Source organism: Adiantum capillus-veneris, chromosome 11 (assembly GCF_014529385.1).
Source record: "Adiantum capillus-veneris isolate H3 chromosome 11, ASM1452938v2, whole genome shotgun sequence".
Lineage (NCBI taxonomy): Eukaryota > Viridiplantae > Streptophyta > Polypodiopsida > Polypodiales > Pteridaceae > Adiantum > Adiantum capillus-veneris.
This window is the reverse complement of record NC_140941.1, coordinates 48,315,214-48,330,567: the sequence shown is the minus strand read 5'-3', so window position 1 is coordinate 48,330,567 and position 15,354 is coordinate 48,315,214. Positions and strand designations below refer to the sequence as shown.

The 15,354-nt window shown below is 44.5% G+C and overlaps 1 protein-coding gene across 1 annotated transcript; it reads right to left on the bottom strand.

Annotated features, from left to right (window-relative positions):
* Positions 1 to 12,293: 12,293 nt before the first annotated feature.
* Positions 12,294 to 15,025, bottom strand: LOC147447210 (berberine bridge enzyme-like D-2). Its single transcript, XM_086523083.1, has 3 exons — positions 14,298 to 15,025; positions 13,680 to 14,090; positions 12,294 to 13,070 (listed from the first exon to the last, which is right to left on the bottom strand). Exons 1-3 carry the CDS (start codon positions 14,898 to 14,900, stop codon positions 12,543 to 12,545), a joined length of 1,542 nt encoding a protein of 513 aa, XP_086379209.1. The 5' UTR covers positions 14,901 to 15,025; the 3' UTR covers positions 12,294 to 12,542.
* Positions 15,026 to 15,354: the final 329 nt, after the last annotated feature.

Here is a 15,354-nt window from a genome sequence, read left to right as displayed (position 1 = left end):
ATTCATTCTAGGGCTATCACTCTTTCCATTGCACACTAAGTAATACACTCTTTGTTGTGTGCCTTGAGCTTCCTTCGTCTTCTCCAAATTGTGTGTGTTTTCCTACAACCCTAATTCCAACAAAGACACACTTTCTTGGAGTGTCATGACATGAGGTGAGAATTTGCACCAACGTAAGTGCCAAGAAGAGGAAGGAGCTTGAGGAAAAGAATCATCAATTCAACCATAAATCCAAGCCCGCACTCAAAGCTATCGACCCAAAGGCCCTCATTTTCCCTTCTTCCATTCTACCCGATAGCGGTGATGGTGGGTCTTCATCTGGTCCAATTCGTTGCCAAAGGACGCTTGCCACCTCTTGGGACACAAAGAAGAAGGAAGAGGTGGATGCCACCGTTTTCCGACTCTTTTATCACGACCAGATTCCATTTGTCGCGGCTTGGTACACTTTATCAATCTTCTCTCTCATTTCTTTCGTTCTCTTCGTTTCCGCCACTATGATCTCTAAAGTTTAAACTATGAATAATGATAATAACCTCTTCCATGTGTGATCAAAATAAGTCGGTGTATTGGAAAGCTATGGTGCAGCGGATAGGAGAGTATGGCATAGGCTATGTGCCGCTATCTTCAAAAGCTCTCCAAACCACTTTGCTCGATCGAGAGAAAGCAGTCCTGGAGCAAGCAACGCTCAATATTCAACGGCTTTGGGCAAAACATGGTTTTTCCCTCACTGCCGACGGGTGCTTGGCCTTACGAAGGTGATTAACATTTTGACAAATAGGTGTAACCCATGTGTGCAAGAATGGTGGGTGTGTAAGAGATGTGTAAGAGTGGTCAAAGGATAAACTTCTCCCCCCAAAAAGGAGGTGAAGAAATTTATGATTTTTGGCCTTCCCTAACTCCCACATATGATCTTCGATTCGAGTAGAGATCATAGAGCTGCAATCTACGCGCCGAGCTCTTTCAAATAGATATGCTACACGATATGGGTTTACCCGCTAGATTTTAAATACCATTTTGGGGGGAAGCTTTGAATTCAAATAAACTAGACGTTTTGCCTGTTTGAATTCAAAATCTATCCTTTGATTACTCTCTTAATAAAAAAGGTTTGATTTTCTTAAACTGCCAAATAGTGTTTGAAGGGGATCGGGGAGCACACCACAGACGGAGAGTGAGAGAGAGAGAGAGAAGGAGACACACAACACAGATATGGGTGGGGAGACTCAAAGAGTGAGCAGCCCCCTATACACTTATGCTATGTATAAGGTATACAAGTCAGTGGGCGCCCAGACTCTGGGCGGCCGGGCAAGGCACAGACGCCTATACCCCAACAACCTCCCACTTAAAGGCGACTGTGCCTTTAAGCAAGGGAACCTAGTCTAAAGACTACAAAAGGTGAGAGAAAACCGCTCTCAACCGATGCCCACTGGCTGGCTGTGATCGTGTGCATCCGGCTGTCCTGCTCCCGTGTAAGTCCATACACCACCAGACGTACCGCACACGTACTGCAAGTATGTATGCAATACCTGCATATCTCCCTCGTGCACTATGCCATCATCAATCAACAAACTACTGACAACCCCAACTGCAAATGCTCCCACTGCAGCTGCGATATCTGGTCTCAAGATCAGCATCTCATACATGAGACCACCGAATGCCGATGCAATGCTAACGGGCCCTGCTAGCTCTACGGAGCATGCATCAACATATATATCCCTGGCAGTAGGCATCTCTGACTGACAAGGCGTGTCAGCCACATGCATCTCCTGACTGTCCACAAAAGACGCATCAACCTGTCGTGCAACCTCAGAGCAAACCAGCTGCTCTAGGTGTCTGCTGGAAGACATATCCTGCACAACTATATCCCCATGCTCACTGTCGAGCATAGAAAGGAATGACTGCATAATCGCTGACATCTCAGTCTCCTCTGCAATCATCCACTGCAAACATGACCACTCATACAGCTGTGACTTACTAGAGCTCTCATGCTCTAACTCCGTATGCATAGACTCTTGCACAACGTCCTCCTGTCGTGACTCACTAGAGCAAGACCGCTCTACCTGTCTATCCTGCATAGAAGTATCTCGCACAACTGACTCTCTGCTTTGCTCAGTCACTAGCAAAGCATGCATGTCTGACTCTGTCACCTCTCTGTGTGACTGCTCAAGTCGTGCCCCAACTGTGTGCACAACGAGCTCACTACTTTGCACTCCATGCAAAGCATCCTGCAACCCACAAGCAAAAGAGACTCGCCTGCTCTCTCGCTGTCTACCTGGCTGCGTGATCACAGAGACAGCACCGTCTCTCGCGTGATCCACATGCAATGGGTAACCTGTACCACTCCTGGCACCTCTCGCAATCACTAGCGAACCCAAATGCATCACAAAATCTCGCTCTCGTAGCGAAATCTGACATCCACAATATCTAAGCTGACCAATCGAGATCAAACTCACTGTCAAATCTGGTACATAGCGCACATGTCGTAACAAGTAAGATGCACCACTCGGTAATGATAGTTTCACATCTCCTGCACCTGCTATCGCATGCACCGATCCATCGGTCAAACGTATACTGCCAAGCATCCCGCTAGAATAGCTACAAAACCATGCATGATGCGGCGTGACATGAAACATAGCATCTGCGTCTAGCAACCATTGCGAAGGGAGTGCACTATCCACATGTATAGCATCTCGTTCATAGCTCGAGGTAAAAGTGACATCCCCGTCACTAGTATACTCCGACACTACATGTGCCTCAACTGTCAAAGCAACTGAGTCCATGGCATCACTACATACATCTCTGAGACTGCCATGTCTCCTACGATGTCGCATACTACGAAAACAACGCCGTCTAACGTGTCCAGAATGACCACAATACCAACATGTCACCTATCGGTGTGCTTGTGAATGTACATGTCTCACACGAGTCCGTGATGACTCAGATCTATCATACATATCATGTAATCTGCGCCAAAGTGCTCTCGAAGTAGTCTCATACATAACAAGAGCATATACAGATTCTGCAAGGTGCAAAGAGAGCGTAAATAGTGCCATCTCCTCTAGCTCCTGCCACTGATCGTCAAACATGTTTGAAGGTCTACCTGCATCACCACTCAATGGTCGATGCAACCCTCGCTGTGTCAATGCATCAAGCATACACTCTCTCCATGCTGCAAAGTCTGACCCATCAAACATGCACATTTCGAAGAGATCATAATCTGAGCGATCACCTGTCTCTGCCATGAGCACAATGTAGCAAACTAGAAAGCAAAACCACCTCACCAACAACATTTGGAAACTGTCTACAAATATGGCCAGAAACACAATGTAAAACCTGTGAGACACACTCCAAAATAGAGCTCTCGCAATGTCAATACAAGCCTCGCATGCTCTAGTATCACACTGCAATCTGTGAGCTAATCACCAAGCCCACACTGTGCGGTATCGATGCATACACACGCACAAATCTCCCACCTACAGAGAACACCACATGCAAATGCTGAGTGCAACCTGCAATCTCTACCTAGATCGCATAAATGATACGCATAAAACTCCTGGGAAAATTTCGCCAGAGTTTCGACGCACAATGGCTATCAACACAAAATAACCATTGTCCTGCAAGCTCAATACAATGAGCAATCAATGCGCATCAAACTACACTCAACATACATGCATAAGCTCTGTAAAACTATGGCAAACAATGCTCGAGATCACAAGACTCTCCCACCCAAGAGCAAACCACTGTCTCAAGCAAAGAAAGATACACAACTCCTCACTCTTGCGAGAGTGGATACAAAAACACAAAACTGTGTACAAACTGACAAAACGTGTCAAAGTGAGAGTAAACACTCGATCACAAACTATGGCAAGAATCTGGAAAAAATCCGACAGAATTTCCCCTCAAAACTGAGCAAAAAACTCAAGTACAATCTCTACCATAAACCATAACACTACTCAATGCCAATGAGTAGAAATGCCAAAATGGCTCCACATTTTCACATACAATGGCAATCCGCACTCAACGTACATCAATGGAGTGACTGCGCATAAGCAAACGCCAAAAGATTTGCAATCCGGAAACTTGATCAATGCGAAAACAATGCTCTCAAGAGAGCTTACCGGCACTTGAAAGTGCTCGCCAAAATGCATGTATAATGGGCATCAACCATGTGCCATAACCATATGCAAACCATCCGCAAAGACCATGAATCCAAGCACAAAATCACTGCCAAAGTATTTTGTGAAAACCAGTGAAAGAAGCTCCACCTGTGTGCTCCAAAAACCTACATCTCTCAAGAGACCGCTTCGGTGGTGTGTAAACGCCTCCGTACTTCGTTGCCCAAGTCTACCAAAAAACCCTCAAACCACAAGCTTAACACAAGCTACAATTGCATCTTCAGCTCAGAATTTATGCACTCAACTTCAAGCATCTCCCGTGCTTCCAAAAGTGCATCAAACTCGCACACAATGCGACAACAGAGAATCTAGAATTTCTGTATACAGTTAGTCTGAGCTGAATATCAGCAAAACGGTGAGGAATTTGCAAAAAGTTTCTTCTGTAAAGTTGTAGACCACGTCAAAACGGATGGGCTAACGCGACAGAATTCTCAGATCTGCATTCTACAAGGAGAAAAACGAATCTGAAAACAGTGCTGCTGCGCACACAGTTTTAGGGCAGCACCTTCACTTACACACAATCTTCCACACTCCTTTCTGAGCTTCCACAAGAGCATACATCACTCTCAACTAAGCTCACAAGCTCCCATTGCATTCTCACAAAGCTTCCAAGCTTTCTTAATCTCTCTACCGTCGAGAGCGAGCGAGCTATCGCCTCGAAGCTCTCAAAGCCGTCGTGCTCTCCGCGGTCACCATAGCTCTGATACCAATTGAAGGGGATCGGGGAGCACACCACAGACGGAGAGTGAGAGAGAGAGAGAAGGAGACACACAACGCAGATATGGGTGGGGAGACTCAAAGAGTGAGCAGCCCCCTATACACTTATGCTATGTATAAGGTATACAAGTCAGTGGGCGCCAAGACTCTGGGTGGCCGGGCAAGGCACAGACGCCTATACCCCAACAGTGTTATGAGGAAGAGATCCATTCATGGCCTTGTCGCATACTCGAGTGGAGAGATGTACTTTGTGCACTTTCATGATGCCACCGAGAGTACTAAGGCTGTCGATGTCCTCACCGCAGAGTATACAGTAGCCATAGAGATGATCGGGGAGCAACATTTCATGGATTTTGTCACAGATGAGGAGGCATCAAATAGGGAAACATCATCTACTGTAGAGGGCCACTATCCGCATGTCACAATGTGCTTTTGCATAGCACACTGCTTGCACAACCTTTTAAAAGACATCAGCTATCTAAAATGGATCGCACCAATCATTACAGATGAAGTGAAGATTGTGAATTTCATCAACCACAATTTCATTTGGTGTGAGTACCTCAAGAGGTCAGGCGGCAAAGTGCTCCGCAAGTATCAGACGCCCGCTTTTCATTCAACTTTCTTCTCGTGCGCAAGTTGTCTGAATGTCAAAATGTGGTCCGGTGTTCATCAGTGATGAGTTCACCACCTCCACCTATGCAAAGACTATTACAAAGATTGTGTGCAAGGAGAAGGCAGAGGATCTTGAGTTCTGGAAGGATCTCAAGAGTCTAGATGCACAGGTAAAACCAGTGATTCATTTGCTTCGGGTTGTGGATGGCATGGACCCTTGGATTGGCAAGGTTTATGAGGCAATGGACCGCATGATCAAGCAACTTGCACAGCTTTAGCCGGAAGCAGAGTGATATGCAGAGATCCATGCACTTTGTGTCTCGAGGTGGAATTTATATGTCTCTCCTTTATACGGGGCAACATACATGGTGGATCCAGAGTTCCAAGGTGCACGGCAAGAGATAGATAAAGAAGGCATAAACCAATTTACAAAGATCTTAAACAAGATGGTTCTAAACACAGATGGGTGACGCATTGTCAGGGATCAGTTAAGACAGTACAGAGAGATGGGGGGTCATTTGGCAGTCCAAATGCTCATATTGATCGCAAGAAGATACGTTCAATGCTATGGTGGGAGGACTACGGCTATGATAGACCTGCGCTTTAGAGACTGGTGATCCGTATTCTTAGCCAGCTAGTTAGTACATCATGCTTGGGGAAATTATGAAGTACCTTTAGCCACATTGCTTCCAAGAAGAGGAATCGACTTAGAGTAGAGAAGGCAAATGATCTTGTCTTTACTAGTGCAATCTAAAAATTCTTTGCAAGAGTATAACTAAACAAACAAATCCTTTTACACACTGGAAGATGGAGCAAGAGGCTCCTTAGGCAAGTGGAGATCTAGTTACAGAGGCATCGACATTGGGTACTTCCTCGATGACCGAGATCAAGACGGGCCTAGAGCTCGATGATGAGGCACGGGAGGATGTGCATGACATACAGCCGAATACTACTAATTGGGAAGCTTCTCAGGCTAGTGTTTCTTCAGTCTTAAGTCTTGACTCTTAACTCCTTAAGACTTTAGGTCTTCTATTATCCATACCCTTTTGTATTGCAGCTTGTTCCCTTTGTAGTCTCTTTATGGCATATTCCACCTTTGGTTTTTTGGTATTGTGGCTTGCCCCTTTTGTAGTCTCTTTATGGTATATGTCACCTTTGGTTTGTTTGTAGCGCCTTGGTGAGCTTTGTTAGCAAAAATTAAGCGAAAACTAAATTTTGCTCAACGTTATGGCTCAACTTTCAAGTCTTATCTCTTAACTATTACTCTTGCAATTATTTGAGAGCTTTAATCTGTAACTGCATGTATTATTGTGTAGTATGTACTATGACGGTTAGCACGATGCCGCAGATCACCACACGACAAAATCAAGTAATAATAAGGTTGAATGGTCTTCAAATCGTGTTTTTTGTGAGTATTAGAGTCAAAGGACTCTAATACTACCTGTATTCAAACACACAACGCTAAAAATTGCATTGTTTGGGTGTTTTTTATGACTCTCATTTTTGCACAGTTTTCATTCCGGACCCTTGCCGATCCCCCATTCCGAGGGGAGTCCCATCGTCGTTCCCGTCGCGCATTCCGGGAGACTCTGCTTTTTTCCCACAGCACGGTGATCTTTCTCGTTTCTCATAGCCAACTTTCTCTGCATCAAACCTATGGATTGTTTCCTAATGTGGGATTTAGTAGTTGTTTCTAGCCTGAAGTACAATTCGCCACTGCTTATGATGTTGTTTCAGCAAAAAGCAACATCGTATTTCTTTGTGAGGTTAGGGCAAGCACATGTTGTCATCAGTAGCTCAGTTTGGCAGTTTGTTGTTGAGTTTGTATCTTAATGGACATGGCCCTCGATTGATTGTTTAGGAAGTTCCTCATCTAAGAGAGCATAGGAATTACAAATCTAAGAAAAAATAGCTTATGGGATTGGCAACAAAATGTAGGCATCCTACCAATATGCAGTCGAACTTGTGTGTCAATAGTGTAATAGATGAATCAATTTTTTCTTTTCTTCCACAGCGTAGGCTTTGGATAGATTGTGTGAGCTGAATTGTCAAGAGGATCTGCAAGTGCCTGAAAGGTTTTCATGGTTATTTTCCTTATGGTTGTGTTGGTTTAATTTCAAGCCCTCAGTTTGGCCAAAACTGCATACATGGAATCTTCTAAAAAATGTGGTAGGAGTGTGATGAGGTAGAGCAGGGATCTACACCATGGCTGCTTTTTTGGAGGAGAATCACAACTGTTGAGGTGTTTGTGTAAGGACTCAAATGCACATCTAAATTACCAAGCTCTAGTCTCAATCAATTCAGAGATGATTTATGCATTTTCTAAAGCCTTATCAGAGCCTTGACTTTCTCTTGAGCTTTGTTGGTCTCAAGCTCTTGGTCCTTTCTCTATTTCTGCAAATTCTCTTGCTAGTCTAGTGTTGAACATTTCCTAACAAGTTTTTTGACTTTAGCGCTCACAATCGTATGTAGTCTTCTCTAGTTCGTGGGTTGTTAATGATGTACATAGCAAACGTTTGTAGTATTGGCTAGGATATTTCATTTCTTCGCCACCACTCTATCGTCTCAATCATACATATGCTTCTTTTGGTTCTGCTATGAGTCTGAGGCTCTGAGCTCTTCATCGAGATATGCAGCCTGAGTGTTCCTAAGTATATGTAGTATCACCATAAGATTTTGTTGTAGATTCCTGCAACAAAAGAGCGGACAACAGCAATGCTATTCTGTAAACATAATGTACATCTGTCGAGGTTGTAAGGCGGTGACTCTAAGCACTTACTCTAGCAGAGAGGTAGGTTTCTGTACTCAAAAAATTATCATCTTAAAACTCTCTTGAGAAGCCCAAGACGGCGCCCAGAACCATTCTAGTCATTGATTTCTCCTCAAGAGCAGATTACTTTTTTCAACGATGTACTTCAGGGCTTACAAAATAAACCAACACCTTTACTATCCAAAGTCGCAAGCCGACATCACAAGAAGATTTAGAAATTTTCTCATGTAGGAAAACTCAGAGTCTTTTTCAGTGTTTGTCGTACAATGCATAACATCATGAGCTTCTGCTCGAGAGGCACCACACACCTAGCTAGGTACGATTGGACCCCCCACTGGGGCGACGGTCCCAATCCCCCAATCATACCTAACTGGGGCCGGCGGTCCCCAACCCCCAATCGTACCTAGCTAGGTATGGGGTGTCTCCCTCACACGATGTTGAGGTAAGTCACGATGTGGGAATTAACTTCTTGTGTTACTTGGTTCCTGACTTATTATGATTCGAGGCTGCAGAAGCAGGGAGAGAAAGAGCTGCAGGAGAGAAAAATTTATGAAGAAGAAACCCAAGAGAAGTTAGCGATGGAGGCTTGCGTAGCTATTAGAGCATGGTCACACCAGGCTTAGTTTGTCGTAAGTCTAACAACCGTACGTCTGACAGCGGAACCTTTCCATCGGCATAGTTTTGTAACTGTGCCTAAAAAGGCATAGTTACAAAACTATGCCGGTACGCTCTTGGTCAGCTCCCTCTCTCTCTCTCCTGTCGGCACCTTCCACTTCTCTCTCTACTTGCTACTGCCGGTCACGTTCCTCTACGACCTGTTAGATTTTGTCCAGGCTTAGTTCTCACTAAGCCTCGCGTGACCATGGCCTTAGGTGCTCTTCTTTTTCATGTGTTGAATTGAGGATGGATCCATTCTCATGGCAATATTTGGGGAGGTCATTGTACACTTGATCCGCTCAGATACAGCAGGTGAAAGGTTCTGCACGAGGCAGACACCATGGCAAGGTCGTGGTCAAGGTGGAGGTCAGCACGAGACATGGCGTGTGAGCTGTTGTTTCACTCGACTAGTTCCGTAAGAATGCAAAAGCACGCCATAATCAAGGCCACACACTTTTTCACTAAAACATCAATACGATGCATCAGCAAAACTGCCTGCACTGCCAATAAAGGCTCTAAAGTAAGCTCTCTGAGGAGGGGGTAGAGAGAGAGAGAGAGAGAGAGAGAGAGAGAGAGAGAGTTTAACTTCATCTCTCTCTCAAAAGGTTCTCACAGGACTCTCAGATTTATCTGCCCAACAGGTCTTGGAGTCCAGAATTGTACTCATATAAAAGAAGAGGAGGAGGATGAGAGAGAGAGAGAGAGAGAGAGAGAGAGAGAGAGTTGGATCTTGGGCTATGGAGCCATGGTGGTGCAGGCCTGCTACAGCAGAGAGCAAGAAAGATAGAGAGAGAGAGAGAATAGATTCATGCTTGCAAAACAAAACACACGCTATTCTTCTTTAATCAAGTTCTTTACATAGTTTTGATAAGTGATTTTAGCCATACCTTTTACTCGTGCAAACTCCACTAACCACTATTCTTACCTGCATGTCACAAGACCATATTCCCATGGGCTGTGACAAAGGGCTTAGAAAACCTAACAATCCCCCCCTCAAGCTCGAACTAAACAGACCCTCTCATGATACCTCGAGTTTTTGGTGTACTCATCAACCGTGAGTTTTACGTTCTCTCACAACCAAGGATTTCTAGTGTATCCATAACCTGGTACTATGATAAACCCCCCCTTGAACAAATAGGATGTGGGTCAAAAAATTAGCTACCAATAGATGGAGTTTTTGGTTCACTACCAAACCTTGGGTTTAAGGTGTACCCAGTAACCTCATGAGAAGTAGAACAAAATAGGACTTGAGCAAAAAACTGATAATTTGGAAGGTCTTATCACTCATGTGTGGCAGTGTCTATAGTCCGCACAATTTATTTTGACTAAACAACATGAAAAGAGTTAGATCTAAAAAGCTTCCTCGTCAACAGAATATATTGGAGATTCAGTGTCTCTCTCAATTACATGAATTTGATTTTTATCCTTTTGAAAGCATCTAGTTGACGGATTATTTGTTTTACCATAGTGAACACAAGGATTCTTTTTAAAACAGTTTTTCGTCTGATAATTGTTACACCCAGAAATGGCACAAGATCTGGTTCCATTTATAATAATTCTGAACTCTCGTAGTCCAGAGAAAACTAGTGACAAAAGCGTCTGCCTTCGATTTCTGGGTGTATAGTCTGTAGATAATTATGAACTCTCGTAGTCCAAAGGAAACTAGTGACAAAAACGTCTGCCTTCGGTTTCTGGGTGCATAGTCCTAGTCGTTCTTCTATATACCTTTTTTTGGTGTATGAGGGGAGCGGCCGGGCGTGTCCTACTCGACTCCGAAAACAAAATCTGGTTCCATTGAATGGTCGAGACGAAGCTGCTGTAGCAGCACATTTAGTGACTGCATATGCACTGGAAGTATCAGAAGAACTGGTGGGGGATACGGCATTCGAGACTGTATATGCACTGGGAAAAATAGTAGAATTGGTACTAGGTACCTTGCGTTCTTCTTCCTGTAATGAATTGATGATACCATCCAAGGAGGGCAATGGATCTTTCTCTTTTAAAACAGTAACAATCTGATGAAATTTGTCAATCAAACTTTTTAACAAAATGGCTATGAGATCTTCTTCTGGTACTGGAGCTTCGACATAAACAAGTTGAGTTTTGATACTCTTCAGTCTATTAGCTAAAGCTACAATGTTTTCATTTTCACGCATGCGAATGAAATATAATTCCATTTTTAAACTCATTTTTGAATACTTAGCTTTGGTACCGAAAAGCTTCTCTACCTCTATCTAAGCATCACTTGAAGAATCAACATCATCCAAATAATAAATAAAATCGTCTTCTGAGGAGGTTAGAATGATACAAAAAGCTTGTTCGTCTTTCCTTTGTAGCTCAACAGATAATGTCCTTATAACTGCAGCGGATGTGTCAGATTCGTCGGCTGCGAGAGGCTTGACCACGTTCCATAAGTTTTTCCGCATCAAATAGCCTTTAACTTTGATCTGCCAAGTGTGGAAGCCGGATCCATTGAACTTGTCGACTTTTGATGCCATATTCGATATGCAAAGGATAGCTATATACTGGAGAAGGTAAGTAATGTCCGTCAAAGAGTCTGCAACAATTGACTTTAATTCAAGAGTCAATTTGCAGCAATCGAATTTTCGGGAAGCAACTCTGATAACAATTGAATTTCTAAAAATTCTGCACACTAGTAAAATGTTGTAGTCCTAGCACACCGAAACACGAGCACATATTGCAAGAATTGTAGCATGAAAGATTTTGCAAGGGTTTTGCAAAGGTGGGAATCCCGGATTGCTGGAAAATCAAAATAGAGTTGTCCACCACCTTTAATAATCAATGTGAACATAGAAGCAATAAAATTCAATTCTCTGTATATAACGCAGGCAGATGGCAGGCAAGCAGGAGATGCTCATAGCGGGCTGTACAAACCGAGTTGGTAGAGGCTACAGTGTCGAAAAACACTCAAAAGTCCAAGGCGAAACTATTGATGCATACTCAGCGCGATTCCAAGCAAGTCGACTGTCTTTTTCCTCTGTGTAAGCGGCTGTACCTACGAGGTTTTTGTCGAGAGCCGAGGCACGGTTAACTCTGATACCAATGTTGGGTCTTGGGCTATGGAGCCATGGTAGTGCAAGCCTACTATAGGAGAGAGAGAGAGAGAGAGAGAGAGAGAGAGAGTTGATTCATGCTTGCAAAACAAAACACACGCTATTCTTCTTTAATCAAGTTCTTTACATAGTTTTGAGAAGTGATTTTAGCCATACCTTTTACTCATGCAAACTCCACTAACCACTACTCTTACCTACATGTCACAAGACCATATTCCCATGGGCTGTGACAAAGGGCTTGGAAAACCTAAGAGAGGGGGGGGGGGGGGGGGGGGGGGGGGGACCAGGACAAGGAGATGAAGATAATTTTCCACATAGTAGGAACAATCCAAAAAGACCTCAAAAAGGCCTGTTGTTCAAGAGGGAACTCAAATAACCAACCTACCACCATTGGGTCATAGAATGGTCATTCCGGTTTCCTCTTCTTATTCACACACACACACCACCCATAAAGAGAGAGAGAGAGGAGAGAGAGAGAGAGAGAGAGAGAGACCCCAATAAGCTGAAGCTACATCCCTAGTGACTGTCTCAAAAGAATGGTTACATGGAAACAGGCACACTTTGAGGTTGGTTGAAGATGTTAGAAGGATCAAATCTGGCCTTGATCTTCACTAGCTTTGCAAAGTTGGAGCCAAAGTAGCTTTTCCCAGCACTCACACTGTCACCCACATCCAGATCTATGTAATTCACATACGTCGATCGCGATGGAGTGTATGTGACCAAGGGCGCCATGTAGCTGTAAAGCCCGCGCAGCCATGCAATCAGCTCATTGTCAGGAGAGTCTGTATCATCAGCCCACGTTGCCTGGTACTGGATCATAAAAAGATTGCCTCCCCTATGCGGAAACGCAATCTCATCCGACCTGATCTTCGACATCAGACCACCATATGGCTCAAATATCATCCACCCCTTCGTGTTGTTCATCATTATGTCATATGCCCCTGCCAATGCTTGCTTTGTTAATGCCGTTGACACGTAGTCGGACTTGGCTTTGAAAAAGCTCCTGCTCGTTTGCTGCCTGTTTAGCAATGCCTCTGGTTCTGCCAACCATGCTACGCTTGCCACCGCCTGCAAACCAAATCCATCTTTTAGAAGCATGTTGTATGCAAGCATTTGCAACGGAGGAGGGACTTCCAGTGCCCGGCATGCCCAGACAGGCTAAGAAAGGCACTGTGCACCATGGCGTGCAAGGACTAGTTTTAACCTCACTAGCGCACGCGCTTGAGTCCGAAAAATTGTCACTTTGGACCCAGTTGAAAACAACTTGGATAATAAGCAGGATTGGCATATGCATGAATGATCTACTCCATGAAGATGCTCGACTCCATTAGGCCCACTGCTATAAATGGGAGAACAAGGGAATCTGCCCCCACATATGATGCGCATTAGGCATATACATCCAGCTATACACTCACGTGCTTAAGACCTTCAAGCCTTTTAGTCATCCAACAAAGGTACACAGGTGTGAGACAAGACTCGCTAATCAGAGAGAACTAAAACTTGTAAAATTTTAGCGGATTTCTTCAAGGAAAGCTCAGAATCTAGCTAAGATTTGGCAATGGCCGATTATTTATAAATACACTAAAGGCTGTCTTTTTGCAAACATAAAACCTTCCCTTGCATCCAACTCATCCTAAAATCACATAAATCATGAGAGAGAAAGAGAGAGAGAGTCACCTGTATCCAATTACCCTGTTTGCAATCCGATGCTGTCAAGCCAAGCTCAGGATATATTGAGCTGAAGAGAGCCACTGTTTGGTTAGTCGTGCCCCAATATTGACCATAAAATGTAGCACCCATATCAGCCACACCTCCTGAAGAGATGACTGCCTGCATATAGACAGCAATGAAAAGCTCGGGGTCTGCGACAGGCGCAACACTTTGCCACTTGAATACAAGGTCTGTGATGGCTTGTTTGCCAGTCCTCCGCAAATTGAAGAAGGTGACCGTGCTTGGCACACTCACAAGCTTCAGCTTCCATGCCACTACAATACCCCACGCACCCCCACCGCCGCCTCGTAACGCCCAAAAGAGATCGGGGTCTGACGTTGACACCTTCTTGATAAGAGTTCCATTGGCAGTAATCACCTGAATCATGCCACCAGAGACTTTATCTTGATAATGAAAATGATTATCTTGATTAGATCTTTCTTTCCCTTTGCTTATTAGGGTTGAATAACCATGGGCATCAAAGCGCTAAGCATGCCTAGAGAAATATCCCCACAGATCCACGTCCTTGCCCATGGAATCTTTCAAATTTCAGAAACAACAATGTTTTACAAAATGAACACTAACCTGTGCCTCTAACAAGTTATCGGCAGCAACCCCATACTTTCTGGACAGCAGGCCATAGCCTCCGCCCATAACATGTCCACCAATGCCGATGGTAGCACATGTCCCAGCGGAAAGCCCGAGCAAATTAGAGGATGCTGATGCGATTGCAAAGTAAAGCTCGCCAAGTCTGATGCCGGATTCAACCCACACAAACTTCTTTGCCACATTTACAGTGATTGCATGCATATTCATGAGGTCGATGATGACAAAGGGGGTGGAAGCAGTTGAGGAGAGGCCCTCATAGCTATGTCCTCCACTGCGCACACGCAGGGCCCAACCGCCATCGCGCACACAAGCCCACGCGCTCTGCACCTCTTTTGTTGTTGAAGGTAGGATTATCGAACCTGGCTTCGACACTCCTGCCTCTGTGAACCTCAAATTTTGCAACGAGAAATCTAAGACTGCGTTGAAGGAGGTCGATGAGCTCGGTGTCGTGTAGTTGAGGACTTTGTTGCGCTGGAGGCAGGCGACTAAGCTGTCCACTGTACTTGCGGCATTGATTATGGATGGGTAAGTGCACAGTAAACAAAGAAGGGTTATGTAGATCGTCAGAAAATTGGCCATTATGTATATGCGCGGGCGCGGGCGAGAAATCGAGAACCTCGCCTCTGTGCAACAGACGTCAAAGGAGAGAGTGTGTGCGTGCGCCGGTCGAGCGAGCTGCGAGCACGTAAGTAGTTGCCTAGAAAGTTTGCAGAAGCTCATTTGTAGAAGCTAATCTTTCCCAAAAGTCCTCACTTTGACCTTTGAAACTCAAACCAAAGCCATTATCCGCACGATATTCACATGGCTGTGTCCATAGTACATACTAGTACAGCCAGCCGCGGCCTCTCTCTCTCTTTTTTTTTCTCCCTCTTTATCGCGTGCATAGGAGCTTCTCTCAGTTTTGGAGTTTAATTTCCATGTCGTATATATCGACACGTGTAAAGGGCTCCCCATTCCACCTTATTATGTTAGTTTACACTTTAAGCTGGGTCCGGACAGGGTAGCGTCAAAGTTAGAGGTAGGTGTGTCACCT

What these genes read in the sequence shown, in the direction of transcription:
- LOC147447210 (XM_086523083.1), bottom strand. Translation starts at nt 14,900, where the DNA reads ATGGCCAATTTTCTGACGATCTACATAACCCTTCTTTGTTTACTGTGC. An exon ending in ATAACTTGTTAGAGGCACAG is followed by an intron (nt 14,091 to 14,297) that starts GTTAGTGTTCAT and finishes GGCATGATTCAG; the next exon opens with GTGATTACTGCCAATGGAAC. An exon ending in AACAGGGTAATTGGATACAG is followed by an intron (nt 13,071 to 13,679) that starts GTGACTCTCTCT and finishes TTTGGTTTGCAG; the next exon opens with GCGGTGGCAAGCGTAGCATG.